The 22,649-nt window shown below is 48.7% G+C and overlaps 2 protein-coding genes across 6 annotated transcripts; one reads left to right on the forward strand and one right to left on the reverse strand.

Annotated features, from left to right (window-relative positions):
* Positions 1–10,597: 10,597 nt before the first annotated feature.
* Positions 10,598–16,945, reverse strand: CCDC32 (coiled-coil domain containing 32). Of its 3 annotated transcripts, none has more exons than XM_049820044.1 (4): positions 16,851–16,945; positions 16,198–16,447; positions 13,767–13,923; positions 10,598–11,908 (listed from the first exon to the last, which is right to left on the reverse strand). In XM_049820044.1, the coding sequence occupies exons 2-4, from the start codon at positions 16,436–16,438 to the stop codon at positions 11,770–11,772; spliced, it is 537 nt and encodes a 178-aa protein (XP_049676001.1). In that variant the 5' UTR covers positions 16,439–16,447; positions 16,851–16,945; the 3' UTR covers positions 10,598–11,769. The 3 variants fall into 3 exon arrangements, with proteins under 3 accessions (XP_049676001.1, XP_049676000.1, XP_049676002.1); XM_049820043.1 differs by having other exon boundaries at positions 16,824–16,875; XM_049820045.1 differs by lacking the exon at positions 16,851–16,945 and adding an exon at positions 16,559–16,812.
* Positions 16,946–17,017: 72 nt separating this feature from the next.
* On the forward strand, positions 17,018–22,583 carry LOC126046957 (protein-L-isoaspartate(D-aspartate) O-methyltransferase-like). Of its 3 annotated transcripts, none has more exons than XM_049820040.1 (9): positions 17,018–17,113; positions 17,696–17,835; positions 18,737–18,841; positions 19,381–19,412; positions 19,899–20,003; positions 20,683–20,803; positions 21,436–21,521; positions 21,736–21,905; positions 22,236–22,583. In XM_049820040.1, the coding sequence occupies exons 2-9, from the start codon at positions 17,721–17,723 to the stop codon at positions 22,246–22,248; spliced, it is 747 nt and encodes a 248-aa protein (XP_049675997.1). In that variant the 5' UTR covers positions 17,018–17,113; positions 17,696–17,720; the 3' UTR covers positions 22,249–22,583. The 3 variants fall into 3 exon arrangements, with proteins under 3 accessions (XP_049675997.1, XP_049675996.1, XP_049675999.1); XM_049820039.1 differs by having other exon boundaries at positions 17,020–17,113; positions 17,700–17,835; XM_049820042.1 differs by lacking the exon at positions 17,018–17,113 and adding an exon at positions 17,134–17,492.
* Positions 22,584–22,649: the final 66 nt, after the last annotated feature.

Raw genomic sequence — 22,649 nt, forward strand, 5'->3', positions numbered from 1 at the left:
CCACTGCGGAGCTTCGGTACAGAGAAAATGGGGAACCTGGGTACAAAATGGTTAACCAGCCGGGCGCAGATCTGCCAGTTTGGAGCGGCGAGGACAGGGAAAGCAGCTCGGGATGCCTCATGGATGGTAACCTGGGAGCTGTGCTGACATAAAGCAGAAACCAAAGGCACTCCTGCATTTTTTGCTTTTCATCGCTCTCCCCCTGACTCCATCCCGCCCTGCCAGCCCCGCCGCTGCCCTCCAGCCCCCCGGCTCACCAGAAGGGTCTTCTCCAGCTCCCTGCCTTCTCCGTCCCGGCCCACCCCACCATTCCCCTGTCCCATGGGGTTATTTTACCCCCTTGGTTGTTCCTCCCCCACTCACGGAGCTGGGCTTCTCCGGGTCCGGGTGGATTTCTCCAGCCATCCCTCGATGGGAGGGAGCGTGTGGGTCCCTGGGCACGTCCCCAAAACTACTTACGGCAGCACAAGGAGGGGGGGATGTCAAATATATTCCAGCAGAAAGTGGAAGGGAACGAAGGATTACGCCCCAGGACCCTCCTCCTGGACCCCACGCTGGCCAGTTTATCGCTTCATCCCCCTCGGCAGGACCCAGGCGTTCTTCTTCCACCCAGCAGAGAGTCAGAGCAGCGGTGCTTAAGTAGCCCCCGTAATTAACTGCGAGATATTACCGTTTTCTACTTCAGAGCTGCACAGGCAGAGCGCCTGCTGCGAGGAACGCAGCTCCGGGCCCTGCCCGGGCCGGGAATACGAAATCCGGACCGGAGGAGCCGACGCGGCCCTTACTGAGCCCTTACTCAGCTCCGGTCCCGCCGGGGGGGGGTCGAGCCGACCCCTCTGCGCAGCGCCGGGGTCCCGCCGCCAGCCCCGGCTGCGTCCTGGGGCTCCGGCTGGGACCGAGCCCCGGGACTCGCTGGGACCGGGGGTCCCGGAGCGGACTTACCTGCCCGGGGGGGCCCGGGGGGGGGGGGGGGCCGGGGGGGCCTCGCCGGTGTTCCCGGGAAGATGCCGAAGAGCGTTTCGTTGGCAGGGTGGTTTTCCCCACCGGCAGCCGCGGTGCTGGCTTACGTCTGCCTTCTCCCGGGGGTTGTTGCTTTGTTGTTTGGTTGGGGGGGCTTGCGGGGGTGGGGGGTTTGGGGGGGGGGGGGCGGGGGTTGCCCCGATGCCTGAGCTTTTCAGCCCGGGAGGAACAGGACGTTCCCACCCGCGGTGCTGGCTATTCCAGGGATTGCCGGGACGCGCACATCCCACCCCATCGTTTCGCAGCCGCGGCCCCCCCCCCCGCCTCCAGCCCGGCGGGAGCCCCGGTGCCTTCGGGGGAGGGCAGCGCCGCGCCAGGCGGGGGGGGGTGAGGGGGGGGTGGTGTCCTGGGTGTATGTGTGTGAGGGGGGGGACTCCGGGGAGCACCCGCCCGCCCCCCGGGCCAGCTCCGAGGGGGACACACACACCCCCCCCCCTGCAGGGAGGGAGGGGAGGGGAAGGGAACGGAGCGGGGCGGGCGGGCGCAGGGACCGCGCGGAGCTCCCGGGCGCCGGCAGCGGCCGCCCCGACGGGGGGTCCCGGCCCGGGGGAGGGGGGGGGCAGCGAGGGGGGGGGGAGCGAGGGGGGGGCAGCGGGGGGGGCAGCAAGGTGGGGGGAAGCGGGGGGGGGGCAGCGGGGTGCGAGGGAACGGGGGCGAGGGAGTGGGGGTGAGGGAATGGGGGCGGGGGGGGGAGTGGGGGCGAGGGCAGCCCCGCCATGGGGGGGGCAGCCGTGGGGTACGAGGGGGGTCCGGCCGCCGGGGGGCACCAGGCAGCTGCGGCGTGGGGCAGAGCGTGGGACCCACGGAGCTGAACCCCGTGTCCGCACCGTCCCGGCCCTGCTCTCCGCCGACGGGAAATTAAGCAGAATTGCCCCACATGGAACCGGGAGCCAGGGCCAGCCATCAGGCGGCCGGTTTTCTCTCCACCAAACCACCAGCTCTTCCCGTTTTCCCGGGAATACCTCGGGCCGTCTTTTATCGCAGATGCACTCAAGAACCTCAGTGCTTGCAGGATCAGCACGGAGACACACCAGAAATAAGTGACCTTTTCAATCAACAGGCATTTCTCTTCAAGGTAACGGCAATATTGACAATTTCAAGAGCTTGGGAAAAAAGCTTCGGCACCAAAACGCTCTTTGCACAGACGCTGAAAAAGCTTCTGCAACGCATGTTGAGTGTTTAGGGACACACAAGAGTCAGGATTAGATTTTTATTTCTTGACTGTTCCTTCCTCTATGTGTTTACAAATAACGTAAGTGTCTTTAAAACCAAACAAAACCAATCTCTCCATATGCCGTTCGCTCTCAGAATGAAGCTGTTAAGATTTCAAATGGCAGGAGCAGGTTTCTTCCATTGATTTCCACCCATGTTCACTCCCTTTGGGCTGCAAGTCTCAGTTCTGAAAAGAGCTGGCTGTACGGGCTCAGGACATCATCGAGCCATGATCAAAGGGGTTCTTCACACAAAAAAAAAAGAGTATTTTTGGATTTAGGGCAAGCATGATCCATACAGCTGAAGTCACGAAAATTATTCCTCTCTTAAATTCAGTGTATGTCTGAGTGATGCGTTCTACCCAGTTGAGCCCAGGTCAGCCATATGGGCAGAGCCTCAGGAGGTGGTCGGAGTTATTTTAACAAGCTTTCTCCTTTTTATCAGAGATGTTACATGCAGTCAGGGCTGTAGGAGCAGGTCTTTAAACCAGGTTTAAGGTCAGGCAGCTCCGACAATGCCCACGCAGAGCCTGGGCTATTGCTCTGCTAAAATAGTGCGATTAAACCCAGCGGAGCCACCGGGGCAGCGTGGCAGGCTTCAGCTGTGCCTAAAGCAGGCAAAGGTGCTTCAGGAGGTGCAACTAATTCCCCAATTAGATATAAAAGGTCATGGCAGGCCTCTTCTGTAAGGGATTGTTGGGGTTCAGTAGTTCTTTTTGCTCTGGTCTCTTGCTGGTGGAGCTGAAGCAATTTGCTAAACTTAGCGATTGAAGTGCTTCACAGAACTTTGGAGGAAAAAAAAATTATAGCAGGGAAAAAAAAACTAAGCCAGGTTTGCCCTGCTAGTTGCAAGAGGGAAGAGCTGCCTTTGGTGGTGAGGGGGCTTCTGTCTCCTCAGTGTTATGGTATAAAGGTGCTTTTGTCCCCGTGGAAGAGCTCAGTTATGCCAGTCCTGCACCTCCTGCCCCTGCACGGGGCAGAGGCGCAAGAAGGGGTTACCCAAAAATGTAAGTACCAAAAGTGGAGCTGCTGATCTGCCTGTCCTTCTCCTGGGAGTGCCTGCCTAAAGGTGAGCTGGGGAGCATGGAGGGGTGTCCTGGTTTCAGCTGGGATAGAGCTAACTGTCTTCCTAGTAGCTGGTACAGTGCTATGTTTTGAGTTCAGCATGCGAAGAATGTTGATAACACTGATGTTTTTAGTTGTTGCTCAGTATTGTTTAGACTATAGTCAAGGATTTTTCAGCTTCTCATGGCCAGCCAGGGCACAAGAAGTTGGCACAGGACACAACCAGGGCACCTGACCCAAACTGGCCAACGGTGTATTCCATACCATGGGACGTCCCATCTAGTTTAGGAACTGGGAAGTGGGGGGGGGGGGCAGGGAATCGCTGCTCAGGGACTGGCGGGGTGTCGGTCGGCAGGTGGTGAGCTATTGCCCTGTGCATCATTTGTACATTCCAATCCTTTCATTACTACTGTTGTCATTTTATTAGTGTTATCATTATCATTATAGTTTCTTCTTTTCTGCTCTATTAAACCGTTCTTATCTCAACCCAGAAGTCTTACCTTTTTTTCCTGATTTCCTCCCCCATCCCACTGGATGGGGGAAGTGAGTGAGCGGCTGCGTGGTACTTAGTTGCTGGCTGGGGTTAAACCACGACAAGGGGGGAAAAAACCCCATGAACCTTTTCCCCCAGCCTCCTCAGCAGCTTTGCGGCTGCGTAAGCGTGCCGGTGGCATCGCCCGCCCTCGGGCTTTTGCTCAGGGTTTTTCCCTGTGGGAATGTCCCCGAGCTGTCGTGTGATGGCAGAGGTGGGGTGCCCTGTGGGGTGGCTGCAGCAGAGCAGGTGGGAGGGGGTGGCTGGACCAGTGGGGCTGTCTTTCGTAAGGCTAAAATCTTGAAATAAGAGGGGGAATCAAACAAAAGCGTGCCTGGAGTCGTCCTCATGCAATACAGCAATAGGCACAAAGCTCTTGGTAACTGTGAGCTGTTAAGGCTTTGCTGGAGAGGTATCAGGTCGCTGCCTGGGTACCCAGCTGATGCCCAACGAGTTCAGGTAATTAGACGAGCAGGAGAAGAGCGATGGCCAAGTGGAATGAGCGAGCTGGGTCTGGAGGGCGAGAAGGCAGTGTAACCGAGAGCCAGGCGTGAGCACCCACAGCCCTTCTGCCTGCTCCCCTCTTCACCTTACAGGGACCCAGGGCAGTGCGTTGGAAATCTGTTTATTTTCTGCCAAAGTTGCATCTTTATAGGGGAGATGTCATTGCATAAAGGGATTTCAGGGAATGCCTTTTTTTTGCCTGAAGCTAGTCAGGGCCCTTCCCTGTCACCCTTAAATGCGTGACTGTGAGCTGGGGCTTTGCTCTCCCGCGGTGCAGCTGGTCAAGGGCAGCCGTGGGCTTTTCTGCCAGAGCGGGGATGAGGGATGCAATTCACAAAACATACGGAGATCAAGGGAGCGAGCAGCGTCGCTCCCGCCAGTGTGATCGGCAGCGGTGCAGGGTCACAAATCGCTTTTCCTGTGCGGGAGGCTGACGTGTCAGGGTGACTTGTGATGGTGCTGCTGTTTGCAGGTTGCATCTTTCTTTCTGTAGGATCAGCTCGGAGCGCGCGCGAGCTGCAGTTTCTCTCCAATCCTCTCTCCCACCCCTCTGGCCACCTTTTCTTGCAACCTCTGCCGCATCAGAGCTGCTTTTTCCTCTCCGATGTTTTCCTTTCGCAAATGATTTCCAGCTTATTTCAAGCTAGTGAACCGCCACGTGATCAATTGATACGCAGATAAGGATTTTTAGAAGCAGGGGCTTGGGAGAAATTAGCCTTAATTGGGCATTTATTACTGTAACACAGTTGCGTCGTGTGATTAAGAAGAGGAACCGAGTGTTGCTTCAATATTGATTTCAGTGGCAAGACAACATTAATAATGTATGGCTCCTAACAAGATTTGAGAGGCAAACAATAATATCAGTGTCCAGTGACTACAGTAATTACTTGGTTTCCATTACATTATGCAAGAGTGTTATGACAAGCTTGGTAGTAACGAGAGCTGAAATCAACCCCGGGGATAATTACCCTGTTGACCTGAGCAATGGGCAGATCGGGACCGATTAAAGGCTTTTTGCCCCTTGGTTTGTTGTTCAGCGTGGAGGGAGCCCATGGCAATCAAGCTACGGAAAAACCTTTTCTTTTCTGGGCCAAAAATGCTCTGCGGTCAGCGGAGGGGCCATTCGTTAGGCAGGCGCGAACCTCCCCTCTCCCAGCTCCGTCAGGGCAGCGATTCTGGCTGTGCCCGGGTCCCGCACCGGATGGTTTGGATCCGCAGACTCAGCCCTAGCAGCAAACTTGGCGTGTCGTTTCCTGGGTCGTAATGGAATTTTCGTGACTCCCCAGGTTCAAGTGCCTTCAATTTGCCTTGGGAATGGCAGGAAGAATCGGCCGGGGGGTTGTGGTTGTAGCTTCTGCGTAGGACTTGGATCCTAGTCCCAGCTGGACAGGGAGAGGGTTGATCTTGGAGATATCCCAAAGCAGATAAAGAGTAAAACCAAAGCTGGAAATGTTTGGAAGGGCAAGGGAGGGGGGGAAAGGCTCCCTGGCCAGCCCCTGCAGCTGAATTCCCTGTGGACTCTCGAATGGTCTGGGGCCATTTACTGTAGGGCAGCGGATTGTGAAGGCACTGGGAGGGCAACAAGCATCCAGAAATCCACCCCAGGTTTGCTAAGTTTGTCCTGGAAAAAAAATAAGCAGCCGCTTTCTCCTGACCACAAACACCATCTTTCAGCTAAAATACTGTTATGAAGTTTTTATTAGAAGTGTCAGGACAACCATTGCAATTTTAAAGCTCTCGGCTCTTCAGATACACGCTGTCATGAAACAGCTTTGGAGCACTTATTGCCCCTCATGAAAAGATTGGGGCTTTGTAATTTTTATCTTTTCTTTTTTCTTTCTCCTGTTGAAGGAAGAACAAGTCTTTGCTTTTCCACAGGCATCGCTTTGAAGTCAGATGTATTAATTATTGTATGCCCCATAATAAGGGAGTGTGTTGTAACAGGGTTGCTTGTTATTTAACGTGGCTGGGGTACTTGGCTGCCAGATCCAAAGCAGGTCATTGCCCATCTGCTCCATTTTCCTTAGAAGCCTCTGATTCCATGTGCAGGATCTTCTCCTTCACAGCCTACTTAAATAAGGGAAAATTAAAAATAATCATCAACTGGAAATTTTTTTTGGTAACAGGAAGGGAAATTGTCAGACCAGTCCTGGAAGAAGTTTGGCAAAACTCTGACTTTTGGTGAGAGAAAGCTGTTAATTTGTCTCCATCTGATGAGAGTGGGTCGGTGTTATTAAAGCTGGCTGAGAGCTGACTTCAGGGGCGAGCACTCATCCCTGCCAAATAATCAGCAGGAAGAAAATCATCTTTGTCTCCTTATCACAGTCTGGCTGAGAGCCGCTGTTAATTTTAAACAGCAGAGCAATCTGATGAGGAAAGCAAAAGGCTCTTAAAAGATCATCTGAGACGAGAGATGGGAGTTTGAACATGACAGCAGAATAACGAATCGCGGGGTGGCTGGGACAGGCTACGTCCAGCCCGAGGCTTCGTCCAGCTCGAGACACGCCACGGCCAGGGAAACCGGCAGCAGTGCTGGGAGCTTTTCCCTCCCTCTGCGTGTGCTTATCCCGGAAAAAACTTTTCTGACCTTTCTTTAGTGCTTGCAGAGAGCCGGTACGGTAAGTCACTCTTACTCCAAAGCTCGTCTTGCCCCGTACCAGAAGCGTCTGTCTCTGAATGGAAACAAGCGAGGGATTCGAAAGCTGCAGCCCGCCCTGCCGGTCCCCAGTCCGGGAGCTGGCGATGCTTCTTGAAGCATCAGTGCTTGAGGCATCTGCTATGACATCCTGGTGGCCGTCCCAGCCTGTACAGATGATGACCGGGAATCAGAGCCTGCTGTGATTTCGTCCTTTTCTTTGTGTGTTGGTCACCAGGTTGGCTTTTAGAAATAACCGCAGGTTCCAGCGCTTGCGATACATCTCCAGAGAGCAGCGGGCGCGGGACCCCCCAGAGCTGCTCCTGGAAATGTCAGTCTCATCACCTTTCCTGCGAAATGGCAGTCGCAGCGCAGACCTTCCTCCCACAGCAGGTTGCAGTTTTTCCTAACCTGAGATCCTAGAGAGCCTGTCAATTAAAAAGCAGGACAGAATATTCTCAGCATCATTATCCGGTGCTGCCAGCTCACGCTTCAATCGGATTGATTTTGTCGGTTCAAGTACATGGCAAGCAATCTTTTCGTGCCCTGTATGGGCGCGGGGAGGATCAGACTGCCACGAGCGCATTTATCAGCGTCTGTCAAGTGTGGATAAACGGAGCCGACCCTGATGCGTGCGGTCGTGTCACTGGAGGCAGCTGCCCGCGCTCATTTTCCCACGGATACATGTGAATCCTAGCAATGAGCTAGATTTGTGCACCGGCTTGTGCTTGAGGGGTGTGGTTAATGAATGTTTATGCCCAATTATATTCCACAGAGACACTAACCAGCCTCAGCCGTTGCCTGATTATTTTTTTTCTCTTAGTCCCTCACTGGTTTAGGTGCTGCTCTCAACAAAAAGGTGCTGTGAGGCACCTGTTCTCCAGCCCCCTTTCCCTCCTCCCATGCCTTCCTTGCTGCCCGACGTGCTCCCTTAGCCCAGCCGTTGTTTTGGCCGGCAATATCCGCAGCAGTGGCCCTCACGTTGCTCTGATGAGGCAGCAGTCGGATTGTCTTAGATTTCGCTTTATTCTACCTTATCTTGGAAACAACTTGCTGGCAGCTTGATGGTGGTGATGTTACAATACCACTGTGATCCGTCTCTCTGTTTAAGGGGTAGAGAAATGCCGTTTCATGCAGAGAAAAGGCTCAAGTGTTGTCTTGAAAAGGTACAAACCAGAGGGGGGCTAACACTTCCTTTGTGATTACTAGTTTCTCACACCTGAAAAATCATCTTCCGTATTTGATAGCAGGTCTTTGCTTGTGCATAACAATCTAGACACAATGCTTTCAGACACTGCTACTGTGGACCCACCTCCACCTACTGATAGTTTGCTTTTTCTGTATTGCTATGCTGCTGTCAAGGGCTCGTCTTTTTGTTTGGATTGGTGCAACTCCTGGTATGTGAGTTAGTTCCACCTATAGGAAGGCTGATGTTGCTGTATAAGCGGGGGGAAAAAAAAATCCCTAGTGAAAATGCTGCTTGTACCAGCAAGAGTTTGTTTGATTGATAGGAGCTAAACAGTTTGCTTTTCCTAGAATAAACCGTAATAGCTTAAAGTCAAGTCCTTGCGCAACACCACTGCCCGCACGCATCACGCTTTTTCACGTATTCATGGTTTAGGCGATCTTGTAAAGAAGTTCTTGAAGGTCTTAACAGAGGAGTTCTTGCTGTCCTTAAGGTGATTTAAGTATAGGCCCATCCCAAGTCTGCTTTTTTCTGGGTCAGTGTCCAAAGGACAGACCACGTGAAAGCTCCCAGCTTGTTCTTCTGAACCACCTCTGTACTGCAGTGCCTTCACTAGATGATGTCCCTTTCCTTGAGCAACGGAGGGTTAGACTACTCAAGTCTAAGTGTTTCTTTATGGTAAAAGTGTGGTTAGGTTAAAACTAGATAAAAAATAGCATGTGTGTTTATAAAATAGCTTTTTTTTTAATCTTTTCCTTGTTCTTATGCGGATAGATCAGGTCTTTGAGTCCTACTGTTTACATCCCAGCCAAGTCAGACAGCCTTTGGAGCAAGCCTGCAAATTGATAGGGCTGCATCTATTACTTGATCTGAAGGCAGCTTCCAATTAAATGCCTATAAGCGCTTTGGCAGGTTTAATTCTCTGCTGAAAAGATGCTGCTGCAGTGCTTCAGGACCTAATTTACTGTCTTGTGCTGACATTACCGATCAACAGCCACAAACAGAGGAAACTGGTATTTCTTCCCAACTTGTGTCCAGCATGACAACTGAGCAAAACCATGCTGTTCTGTCCTGTGCTCCTTCAGCTTTCCTGGCCATACCAGAGCCGGGAGAGCTGACGTTACACCGCTGGAAGCCAACCAACCCTTTGACAACACAAGGTGCTGCTCGGAGCAGGAGCTGGTATGCCCGGCAGGGACGGAGACTCCCTGACGGAACTGGCTGTGGCTGCTTGCGAGGGTCGCTTCAATTACCCATTGAAGTGACCAGCACTAGTTCTTTTCTCCTCCTCCCTCACAAAGCGTTTGACCTTCTGGCCTCCATCCTGCTTGGTATTGATTTGTTCTGGTCTTTTATTTTTTTTAAATTTTTTTTTTTACTGAGAGTCCCTGGTTCCGATGAAAATGATCAGTGCCTGCTCTCCATGCATGGTCATAGGACTGGCTCCCTGGCATCCCAGCAGAGCGTGCTTTACAAATGCAAAGGGGTGGAAGAGCTGGTCTTCCCTTCTGGGTTTGAACAGCTCCTCCCACACAAAAAGCTACTCAGAGTAGCTGCTATTTTGGAGAAACTGAGGCAGATGACCTTCCTGTTCTTCAGTCATCTGTACAGAAAAATACACATAACTACCCAGCAAAGGACCTGTGTATGTCTTGTCAGGGTATCAATGCAAATTCAAAGACCCTTGGCTAATTCTTTATTTGGACAACAGTTCTGCCCCAGGCCCTTTCCTTGGGCTTCTGAGCTATTTTTAAAAACGAAATAGTGAGAGCTATTCTCTCTAAGGTCCCTTCTCTAGAGGAAATGCTAGGTTATGTGGTCCTGGAACCATAAGTGTTTTACTACAGTTATTCTGAATACATTTCTTTCTCAGATTGCTTTAACAGGAATAGACAAAATAACATAAAGCATTTTCACAGTCATTGCCAATCACAAGAAGGAAATGTATTGACTACAAAATAGCCTGGGTACAAACAGAGAAATTGCATCCTTCTCTCTTTGTACGTACCATTCTGGTAAATACTCAGAAGCATCTTTGTTATAGCTTGACATAACAGGTGAGAGATGCTTACAGCACTGTATCTGTACAGGAAAGCAGACTTATTTTTGGAGATAAATAACAGGGACATTTAAAAGATGACAAAAACCACCCTCCAACAAGGCACAAGACTTGCAAGTCTTGTATCACTGACATTCAGGTGATTCACCATATTTCTCAAGTCTTAAAAAAAAAAAAGGTGTTTGTTCTAATGGAGAATTGAGTGTGACTTTTCTGTGAACAGTGAGCCTGGGGCGGGGGCTTATGCCAATAATGCTGATCGTGGCAACAACCACTGAGTCATGACACTGAAGGAGAAGCACCAACAGAGTAACAGCTGTCAGTGAGTGAGATAATGGCACCATTTATAATTGTGGAGACAGGAAACAAGGATGGTCTAAGAAGCTTCTTTTAAAAATGTATTTTTTTACAGATACATAATGAACATGGTATGAATCTCGTGTGCATAAACAACTAGAACTGCCCGTACAATTTCAGTCTTAACAAGCTTTATCTGACAGAAGATGTATGCTGCTTCCCTCTATCGACCTTTAGTGTCAATGCCAAGACAGAAAGCACAGGCTAAAGAAGAATCTCTCACAAGTACGTGATTACAGGTTTTTTTGATTAGTAATGGGAAATAACCCTCTGCAGAGTTAAACAGGATGAAAAACATTTAAGTACTAGAACGCATTTAAAGTCAGATAATTCTATGCAAGTCTGTGATGAAAACAAAGTTATTTGTAGCCTCCCTTGTTATCGCTCTTGGATTCCCAATACAGGATCTCCTCTGGCCCTCTTTTGGAGAGGCTGAAGGAGATAAAGAACAGGTACAAAATGACTAACAAGAGAAAAAAAAATACTCCCCCTCCAGTTACATCTATAATAGAAAGTTTAGCCAATAAAGTGGGATATTGTAGGAGGGTATGTTACATAGAGAGGAATGTCAAATAGTAACAATGTCAACAATACCATCAATTTCATGATTGCAATGATAGCTTCCTTTAAGTTTCCAAATTCATGTAGGTGAAAAATATGTCTTCCTCCAGGCACACCTCAGGGCCAACTTAGGCTTAAATAGTGAATATCTATAGAAAACACCACAGTGGACTTTGCAGGAAAGAAAAATAAATGCCCAATTGAGTAATAAAAAAGGTATAAGACAGGAAGAAAAACTGATTCAGTAGTTTTATCTGTTCTATTCTACACCGTTAAGTTTTCTGATGCTTCTGAAGAACTGCTTTTTTTTTTGTTTAATACGTCTCCTGATGAATTACAAACAATTCACATTCAGACTGGAATGATTAGAATGCTACAGGCTGGGAGAAGATCAAAGTAAGATTTCAGTTCAGCATACACTGTGTCACAGGTGCTTTGCTCTTGTCCATAACAAATGCCAGTCACTATCTCTGGAGGCCCAGAGCTGGGGGTTTTTGTGTGTTGGGGTTGGTTTTGGTTTTTAAATGACTGATAATTAGCACTTTTTATCCCCCTCTGCCCCCCGTTATTACTGTCGTCGGGTACAACTTCATCAGGGCTCAGACAAGAGGCAGCTCTGTGGCACGGCTGGCATCTATCTCACTGCTCTGCAGCTGGAGGTTCTTCCTCAGTCTCCTGCTTCTCTGGCTGAGATTCTGGAGGGATGAGGTACTGTACCTCCTCAGTATTGATTGCCACTTTATCAGGTTGCAGCCATCGCTTTAGATGTTCTAGTGTGCTGAGGGAAAGCAAAGACACAAAGTGAAACAAGAGAGCAATAAAGCCTCACAGGAATGTACGAAAAAATGTGTCAGGAAAATCCTCCATATATACTTCTTGCACCTCTGTAGGCATTCCTGTCGCCACAGATAAGGTCCACCATGAGACTGATTGGTGTGCCAGAGGAGCAAGCAGAATCTTTCATTCTACAAAGACATTCTGCTGTAGTTGGGCTTTTTAAACTATGGTTAGAAAAGTTTTATGCTCTGATTTTTCTTGATGAAAAGAATCCTTAGCAGGTACATCAACCTTTACACTCTTGAAGTACTGGTCTGTCCGTAGCCAAAGACTACAATTTAATTTCCAGCTTTCTGGGCTAGAAGTAAAATACCTAGTGTTAAACACACACAACCCACAACTGCCTATTTGTGATGAAGATTAGGAAATATAGGGGGGAAGGGAGGAGAACAAAATGAAAACAGGAAGCACATATAAAAATGTGTGACTGTTAATAACACCAGAAGATTAAAGAAGAAAAAGGCAGTATGTGTAAATTCTAGAATGCTAACTATACTATGGATTCTATAGATTTTTATAAAAATATACTAGCATAATTACAGCCTATCTCGCAATAACTGGTCTGACCAGAACAGATCTACCTTGTCTTTGTTTAAATGCTGGCTATAATCCTAAATGTTTAATATTTTAATTCTTAAATGTATGCGTGTGTGCATATGCTCATCTTCTAGAAGTGTCATTCAAGTTATTCAATACTGCCGCAACAAAATTAACTTGCTCTTGCTCTTTTACAAGAGCAGAATTTCACTTAGTAAAGTCCTTGAAATTATTTGTATGCTTAAAAGTTAAGGCTTGTTTAATTACATTGATGGGTGAGAATCAAATACTTCAGCACCATTCGGGAGTGACTTCTAAGTTCTTAGTCAAATTCTAGGGAGGAAAATTCTTTCATGAGTAACATCCTCAGCCTTTACAAAACAGTAGAGAGCACATATGTCTACAAAAGCTTGGTTTTAAATAGAAATCACATTAAAGTTAACTGGTTGAAGAAAGAGTCTAAAAACTCCTTGTAAACATGGATTATTTTTCATACTTAAACTCCCAAACTAGCTTAAGTAGATTTTCTTCAAGGGAGAAAAATAATCTTCTTTCCAGCTAGGAGCAATCATGGAAAATGTCAGCTCAGAAAGCAGAAATATGGAGAGCATTATAAGTGATTGGGATGTGAGATTACTAAAGAAAAGGACTCTCATCTTAGTTCATACATCATCTGTAAAAAGGTAACGGGTGAGAGAGCAGAAGCATTGTAAGAGTGGCACGGAAGGGAGAGCCGCTCGGGAAATCGAATCTCAGGACTGGTACCAACCCTGTGAAGAACTTCAAATCCCACTTGTGTCTGAAGCAGTGCTTAAGTGGGACCTTACAAAGATGTAGGAAATGGCCTGGGGTTCACTTTTAATGCTAAGCCTTAAAAAAACCCAAACAATCTGAGACACATCAAACATCCCCTCCTCCACTCCATTTCTTCCCTACCCCAAATGTGACAAAGGAAATTATCAACTACGTTCCAGTTGTTTCCATGCTGGATCGCTCCAGTCTGAGGGATGCAACAATCAGTGAACAGCATTGAAAGTTCAAACCCTACATGCTCCATGTGTTCCCCTCTAGTACGATGTAAATGGTCATTATCAAAGTGTTTCATCGAGGCTGTGACTGCCTTACCAAGTTGCAATGAGATGTTATTTTTGTCCTAATGCCCTATCACAAGTCCTAACAAAACCTTATTTTAGTTTTTAAGAAATAAAGTCTGTTTGCCAACACAGTAAGTGGTAATCCCTCCTCATTGACTTGCTTGTTACCTCTCATCAGAGTCATGTCCCTCTACATAAAATTCTGACTCAAACTTCTCCTGCAGGAACCTGTCCCAGCATTCCTTCTTAGCCTGGGAGAGAGTCCGCAGCATATCCTTGGAGGTCACCTCTTGAGACAAGCCTTTAATTCTCCTCAGTTTTCTCTCTGTGAAGAGACAAAGGAGGGGTCTTGATTACCTATACTATGTTTGTCTGAAAGGAAAAAAAACCCAACAAAACATACCTAGACTTCTGTAACAAAAACCTTAAATTAACTTTTCAAGACTAAGTCATATTTTAAGTCATTTTTCCCCCTGTATTTCAAGTCTGCATGACTGTATTTCTTGTACGTACAAGATGATATTTTTTAGGTGATGCTTCTGAAGGAAATAAGGTTTATGCAATCGGTCAACTCTGCCCATTTTTGAGTTTTAATAACTTTCACATTTACTGTTCAGTTTCCATGAAGTCACACAGGAGAGTTCGGATCTCACAGGCATTAAGTTCCCACAATTTCCATGCAAATTGGCAGGGAATATAAATCACACTAATTGTAGTGTGAATCCAAATAATGCCCAAGCTGAGGAAAAAAACGAATGCGAGTGCAGCAGTACTATTAGTTGGGTATCTCATAACAGAATGTGATATTGTGAGTTTCTCAGCCACAAGGGACAATGAAAAGCACCTCCTTACCAGGCACAGGGTAATCGAACTACAATATACAAAGCTACAAGAAAACAAATTTCATTAATTCCTCCGGTCACAAAATCTCATTATAATTGTTTCCCACTTAAATTGGGGCAGGTATTGACTTGTAATCACATTTTTTTTACTGAAAAGCGTATCATCATTAGTCAAAGTGGGCTAGTTCACAAGACTGTGGCCCATCTGTTAAGTTTCCTGGAGGTTGTCTTCTGTCACAGAATTGAGCTGTCACCAAAAGTCTCTATACCTAGCAATTCAGAAGATTTGAATTATTGTATCTGTCCAAACATCCAGCCAGGCTGATGCTATGATTTTACAATCACTAATCCTGGCGAGGTACAAACATAGAACAGGTTTATTTCTGTTGACTTAGCCAGAATATACAAGAGAAACTTTGTGCTAGCGTTATGCTTTCATCCTGGCTATGAAAAAACAGATGCAGATCTAGTCTGAAGCCTGCTTGTAAAAGTTAATCCACTGGCATTTTCTGAACAAGTTGGAACTGCAGCAGGAATTAATACCAGAAGAGCAATTTAGGTTCTGCTGCTGTGGCACCCCTGATCTGACGCTAAGAACTCTATTTCGTGTACTGTGAAATAATAGTTTAAAACAGCAACTAAGGCAAGATGGAAGCTCTAGCAGAAACAAAAGCTTATAAAGCTGCTTTTGCCACCCATTCCTCCTGGCCTGTTTCTGTATGCGGCCTCCTACACAAGCCAAGACGACTAGGTGTGTGGCTGCACTGCAAACCAGGTTACAAACTGACCCAAGATAAAAAAAACTCCACAGGAGGGAAAGAAGTGGAAAACCCATAAAGATGGAATATTTTGCTACAAGTGGAGGGAGTAGCGGTCCAACTGCTGGAGAGCAGGGGAACTGCAAAGCTTCCTCCTAACAGGCAACAGGAGCATCCGTCCTGGGGTTGAATGCTGTTGTACAATGAGGCCTCTGAAGGGAGTAGGAAGTACTCAAAACAGGGTGACAAATTCCATGGCCTTAGAGCTAAAGACTGCAGCGCTTAGCTGTGCTAGGATGTTAACTCCGCTACTGGCAACCTCATCATCCCTCATATCAAGTGTTTCTATCAGCTGTTACACTGTTCACAATCAATTTATGGCTTTGTAGATTATGCAGGAATTAAGAGAAGCAATCGCACAAAGATGATCTGCATGATCTGTCATCTTAAAATACAGATTCTAGCAGGCGTGATCCTGGAAAGCATCACAGCTTTTTTTCCCATACCTGTCCCCCTCCTCTCCAACCAGAAAACAGGTCACGAAAAAATGTCACTTTTCTCTTTCCACTCAGAAGTGTCTCCAAAGGACAGACTCCATAAAAAGAATGAGACAAATACTGGTAACACAAAAATACATAGGCTCTGTAATGATTTCAGAACGCATTTCCCCTCCCCAGGTCAACTAGAGTGGAACTACATGCTCGTCAGAGAAGAAACAGCAGTGTCCCTACCCTGCTTATCTGGAGGGAGAACCCCAAATTCTTTGGTTTGTACTGGATAAAAAGTTCCTTTCTGTGGTATAGCTGAAGAAGCTATGACTGTGCCTCTCAGTTCCACTGATGCCCTTGTAGTAAATGAGTCAGATGCTCTATTAAATAGTTGCAAGACACTTTTCCAACCAGAACTGTGAGCACCGTCACCTCAGCTGCATAAGCAGAGCCATAGCTGTCATCAGGCACCTAAGTAAATGGAGAAATCGAAGCCTTACCAGACACTCACCTAGGGATGCTAAATACACCTCTGAATCATTCAGGGGTGCCCAGGGCTTCAGCTGTGTTTGGGAAGAGCCATCTGATCCACTGCCCTGGCTTCCTCCATCAGCATAGGAATCCATGAAGGAGTCTGTAAAAGCATCGCTAGCATCCTTCTGGTCGGGATGCGGCAGACACGAACAGATCTCAGCCCAGAGGTCTTCACTGGACCTGGTGACCACGGAGTCAACGCTCTCAATCATTCTCATCGTGAAGTCCTGAGGTGGAGGGAATAAATGATGAACACCGAGCGGAAAACCCTCTCTCCCAGGCCTCCCCCTCTCTGCCCAAGTCACGTCTCCAGACGTTTTAGGGACCTCTCATCCCACCGGGGAAGCGAGGTCTCCCTCCAGAGAGCGATGTTAAACTCTGGGGTGTCGCATTTACACCCAGGGCCCGGCGAGCCCCTCGGGGCCTGAGGGACCCCGCAGGCAGGCAGGCCGCCATCCCCCTGCCGGCACGGCGCTCCCTCCGCCCCTTCCCCCGCAGGTCCCCGTCACCACCGCTCCGCGGGGCCGCCCCAGCCTCTTCCCCGGGGATACGGAGGGGAGGGGACGCCCCGGCCCCGGCCCCGGTCCCGGCCCCCACACCCGCCTGTGCCGCAGCTGCCGCCGCCCGCACCGTAAACACGGGAAGCCGCTACGGCTTCTCATCGCGCGTCGATTGGCGTCCGGCTCTGACCAATCGCCGCGCTCCCCCGGCGGCGAGAGGTCGCCCATTAGCCCGCCGCCCGGCGGAGGGCGGGGAATCGGTAGGATGCCTGAGGCCAACTGACTCCCCTCCGGCGCCATCTTGGTAGAGGGCGGAAGTTTTCCTGCGCGGAGGAGGCGAGCGAGCCGTTACACCTGGCGACGGGCCGTGGGGGGCTTTAGTGCGGCTGCGCGGTGAGGACCGGCACCGGCACCGGGACCGGCTCCGTGGGGCTGGTGTTGGCCGCTGGCGGGGGAGCGGGGCGGCCTGGGGCCCACTCCGGACCGGGGGCCGTGCCCTCTCGGCCCCAACCTTCCCCAGCAAGGCGGCGGCCGCCCGGTGCCGGCCGAGCCGGGGAGGAAGCCGCTCCACCGGGGCTGGTGGCTCCGGTGTCACCGGGACCCCCCCCCCCCCGGTAGCGTTGCCAGCTGAGTTCCGCCGGCGACAAAACGGCTTCTTTCCCCGCCCTGCGCCCGCCGCCCGTCCCTGTCATCGGGTTGTCGAGGGCTCGGCGTGAAGCAGCTGCTTTGGGTCGGATCCGTCGTTTTAAACGCGGAGAGCTGCAGCCGGCCGGTAACGGTTTCTTAACGGGTCTTGCCCGGCGCCGAGGTAGCGGCGTTGATTCCGTGGGGCCGACGGTCTGCCCGGCGTACCCTGCCGACGCCGGCCGTCGCGTTCCCTAAAGCCCGCGAAGCGCGGGGTTGCGTCACGGTGAGGAGAGGTGGAAAGTTTTTGGGGCGCCCGTCAAACAGCTGGGTTGAATTCCCTCCCTCCAGGCAGGCAGCTGCCCGTCTGCGTGGGATGAGCTGCCCGCTGCCCTGCGTCCTGCTTGCACTCATGGGACTGCTCTTCGCCAGAACGATGGCCTGGACTTCGAGCGGGAAAACCCACCCGGAGCTAGTCAACAACCTCTACAGTGAGTACTGGCGCGGGCTCCTGAGCGGGTCCTAAAGCTGCTGATAGAATCTGCTGGCGTTTCGGTGTAAGGCTGTTTAGTGTTATACAGCCGTACGTTGCGGTGCTGTTCGTTCTGAAGCACAGGAGTTGTTATCGCCTGAATTTCAGGATTTGTCCCTGTCTGAACTTGTTCTATTTATAATTGGAAACAAGATGTTATGCCAGAAGTGGAAAGACTATCCGCAGCCTTCCTTCTGCTTCTCTGGAGCAGTAAACGGGTGACATCTCTTAAAATGCTGCACAATGTGGCATCGCTCTGAGCCTGTAGAGGCCGAGCCTCCCGGCAGTCTGCGCTTCCCCTCTGGTGAGATGCCCTGGGGTTGGGTAGTGCTTGGTGCTACCGCTCAGCTCGGGACAGCGGGCTGGAACGCACTTAGAAATAGCTTTGGATTTCATCTGCTGCTAAAGGTGATCTTTCCCCCCTGAGAGATCCCTCAGAGATGAGCTGTGAAGGGACGTTGAATGTTTCTGCAGTCATCGCTCTTAACTTTAGTTTCGCCGTGCCAGTGCTCCTGAAACCTGAACCGGAGTCTCCCCTTTCAGGAGTGAAAGCGTGACTCTATTTATCTTTCCTTATGCTTGGCAGTCCCGGAAACATTGTGGGTGTAAGTCACTGTTCTCTGAGAGAGACTGGGCTGATGGTTGGGACCATAACGTGATTTCATTCAGTGTAGCAGGAACTGAAGAGGATATCCTTCCATCTGCGGTTTTATTTTCTGTCCTTTCTCAGGTCACTTATACAGGTTGAATTCTCCCAGTTCCACTAACTCCCTGAACTGTGCTCTCCCCTTCCAAATCTCTTCTTGCTACAGTACTGAGGATTTAAGTTCTTTCTGTCTCTGTTTTCCTCCTTCTCCCAGAAAAAGGGATAATTAAATCCCAGCGAGTCTTTGATGTGCTCTTGGCTACTGACAGAGGTCACTACATCAAATATTTCCCGTACATGGATTCCCCTCAGTCTATCGGTGAGTAACTTAAGGCAAAGTATCACCCTTTTACAGTCTGCACGCTGGCTATGCTGCTCGTGCTGACGGAGGGGCATGAAGTGGCTCGGCAGGTCCCGCTTCTCCATGCTAGGCGCTCTCTTCCCAGAACAGCGGCCAAGTTTGTCAGTAGGTCAGGTAGAGCAAACCCCATCTGTATTTCAACTGTGGGATGCAGAGGAAAGAACAAGACAGCTTTTCCATGTTCAAAATGTTCGTTGACTGCCCCAAGTCCCGCTGAGGGAGCAGAAGCGAGCGCAGGCTGCGAGATCTGCAGGGCGTTTTAATGAGCGAGCTGGGGCCTGGAACGCTTGGGAACTGCGGCACTGTGCAGCCATCTTGTGCTCGCTAGTAATCCCACAGGAGGAGATTTTAAGTCAGTGAAGCGCTTTAGTGCGACAAAAGAGAAGAGCGTTTTCATATTTTTAGGGGAAAGTGAGGGAGAATAAAGAACTCTTCACACTGGTAATTTTAATTGTCATTTCTTTATCACATAACTTTTGTCACCGGTTTCCTTTTAGGATACAAGGCTACAATCAGTGCACCGCACATGGTAAGACGAAACTTTTCACTTTTAACAGAAATGAAGGAAATTTTTTGCCATTTTTTATTTTATCTTTTTCTTAAATACTAAAGTAGAAAAGTAAAACAGATCCCATGGACACGATTATCATGCTTGTTTCTTTAGGCACTGTATATGTGAAGCTTCTTTCTTTTTAAGATGAGTTTGCCCTATGCTCTTTCAGTTGCTTTAAAAGTATGCTTAGATAGGAATTCTGTGCAGCGGAGGCTAACCGTTAATGTTGTCCATTTTTTGCATGAGACCTTTTTTCCTGCTGCTTCACATCTTATTTCTGAACCTCTTCCTAAATGCTGTTCTGCAAAAAGATGTCGCAGATCAAACACTTGAATTGAGTGTGTCAGACAAAATGCCAGGTGCGCTGTGTTTAAATCGGAGAGGATAATGCTTAGAACAAGAAAAAGTTTTAGGAGAGGAAACTAAAATGGGATGTTTCACACCTTCTTCTTGTCCACACAGCATGCCCATGCACTGGAATTGCTAAAGGATCAGCTTGTGGAAGGTGCAAAAGCACTGGATGTTGGATCTGGAAGTGGATATCTTACAGCTTGCTTTGCCAGGATGGTAAGCTCACAGGACTCTGTTTCTAGCTCGCAAGGTGCATCAGGATGGGTAGCTTGCCATAGCTGGCATGTGCTTTTTGTGGGGAGAGGAGGAGGAGGAGGAGGTGGGAGGAAGGGGTAAATTCTTCCCAGATCAGCTTGTAGCAAAAACAAATACAGTCATTTTTGGAATCTAAATGGATGCTCTATCTGCCGTGAGATGTTTTGTATGTTAGCCCAGTTCAGATCAAGTGTGTTAATCTACTGTCCAAGTCCATTGTAGGTTCTTTTTAGTTTGCTTCTTCAGCAGTCATAGTCTGTTTCTTTGTTTACTAAACTGAAATTATTTTCTGTGAAGTGCTAGAGAGCTGGTCAAGTTGCTCTTCTCAGGAGGTAGGTTAGTCAAGAACTGGCCCTGCCACGGAAGCTGCTAATTCTACCAAATAATAATTTCTTTGGAAATGAAGGATTACTAGGAATCCCTGTAGGTAGCATCTGTGTATCCCTCAAGTAGCTAATATAACTGGGACTATTCAGCCTTAAAACCAAGGGGGCAGAGTATTTGCCTCTCCTGTTCAGAAACTCTGCTCTTAATTTTCTTCCTGGAAATTCTCCAACCCCTATAGAAACTTGCCCTATAAGATACATCTCCCTACCATATAGGAGGTATATCAGTGTGTGTCTGCTGTTTTTCTTTTCAGATGGGCCCAACAGGGAAAGCGGTGGGCGTAGAGCACATTAAAGAGCTGGTACATGAATCCATCAGAAACGTCCAGGAAGATGATCCAACTTTGCTCAGCTCTGGACGTGTAAAGCTTGTGGGTGAGCTCACTGGGATCCTGATGCTTGTTCTCTCCTGTCAATGCATTAGCTCTAGCTGCCTGCAGAGCTCTGCTTCTTGAAGCAGTTGTTCCAGTTTGCGTTGATACTTGCCACGGCGTTGCCAGAAACTTCTGGCTAAGTAAGCACTGTGCCACGCTGACCTGAACACTGCGGTGTAAACAAGTAGTATGTAATGTTGCAGGCAGTCTTATCATACACCTTACTTCCCAGTGTGTAGTAACTATCTTAATTTAGTAAGAGATGCTTTCCGGAGGAGAGCGGTTATACCACATCTGGCTTTTAGTTTATTTGAATGGGTCTGCACACACTCTTGTGGGTTTTTTGGGAGGATAGCTTGAGTCAGCTCTTCCTGTATCTGGAATCTCAAGCCTGCACAAAGTCACTGTGTTATTTATTGAAAGGCCTTCCTGGCTTTGAGTGTTCCTTCTTCTAGCATGGCTCAGTTCCAGAAATCTCTTCCCCCTTTTCAAACAGTAAACCAACAAAATTCAAATTCCCATCACAATCTTGGTACAAAGTTTTCATCATCTAGATTTCCACTGAAATGATGTAGGAAGAATTATTTTTGTGTGGAGTTGTTATCAGAACAAAAGTCTTTTTTCGTCCTGTAGTTGGAGATGGCAGGCAAGGATACCCCGAAGAGGCTCCTTATGATGCCATTCATGTTGGAGCGGCAGCAGCAACTGTACCAAAGGAGGTAAGAGTGATCATGCTGGATTTCTGTTGCTGTGGGCTGCCTGCATCAGTAGCTGTGGAAAAACTAATAATTAGGGAAACGCTGGAAGCTGCTGCTTCTGTCATATGGAGCTGGCAAGCTTGTGCTTTGCAAGGTGTCACGACCTTCACAGTGTGGCTTATTTCTGTTGTCTCTTTTTTTTGCCTCTGCTGATTCTGATTTCTGTGCTTCCCAGTTGCTGAATGAATTAAAGCCAGGAGGTCGGTTAATATTGCCTGTCGGTCCCGAAGGTGCAAACCAAGTTCTGATGCAGTACGACAAAACCAGCGACGGGCAGATCATCGAAACGCAACTGATGGGCGTGATCTATGTTCCTCTGACAGATAAGGAAAAGCAGTGGCCTCGGTAAAAATTTGCTCTCCTTTGAGGAATGTTTCTTCCTCACAGCTGTCTCTGTGAGCTTGCTCTCCTTGACTGCTGGCTTTACTGACAGACAAGAGTCCTGGATTCCTAGCAGATGCTGTTTGTAAAAGAGAGCAGAAAGAAGCTTGGCTGTGGTAAGGCACAGCAGGAGAGCAGGATGTATTTTCTGTTAGATAGGGCTTGAAGACTGAGGACTCCAGCTTTTTTTCTTTTTTTTGGAGCCTGCACACTTTCATAAACACCATAGCCTTGTTGATTCTGTTGCTGAACTGAAGGCCTTGAATAGTAACTGTTGGTTTTTCTTTGCCTCAGGGATGAATTCTGACAGATGGATGGATATCTCTAAAGTGACCTCAGAAAGCTCATGAATGGGACTTATAACTGTAGATGGTCTGTATGGTTTTGCTTTCTGAATGGAAGCTTTATCAGCAGATGTGCTTGCAGAGGCACGTTCTGCTTTAGCAGAGCTCGCTACGGAGGGATGGAGAAAAGGGTGTTTCTCCAGGAGCAGGGGCAGGCTCTTGGAGGCCGTGTCTGGTTCCGGGCAGTGAATGGATCCAGCTGTCCTCTCTGATAAGCTGTAGATAACATCTATTCACAGAGAATTCCAAAAGCAGACGGGAATACTTAAACCTTCACTAAAAACACTCTTTAATATTGCTTACTCGTCTTGTTTTCTTGAAGCATTAAGCAGCGATTACTGTTTCAGAGCAGCGATCTACCCCG

The sequence above is a fragment of the Accipiter gentilis genome, chromosome 17 (assembly GCF_929443795.1).
Source record: "Accipiter gentilis chromosome 17, bAccGen1.1, whole genome shotgun sequence".
In the NCBI taxonomy this organism is placed as follows: Eukaryota; Metazoa; Chordata; class Aves; order Accipitriformes; family Accipitridae; genus Astur; species Astur gentilis.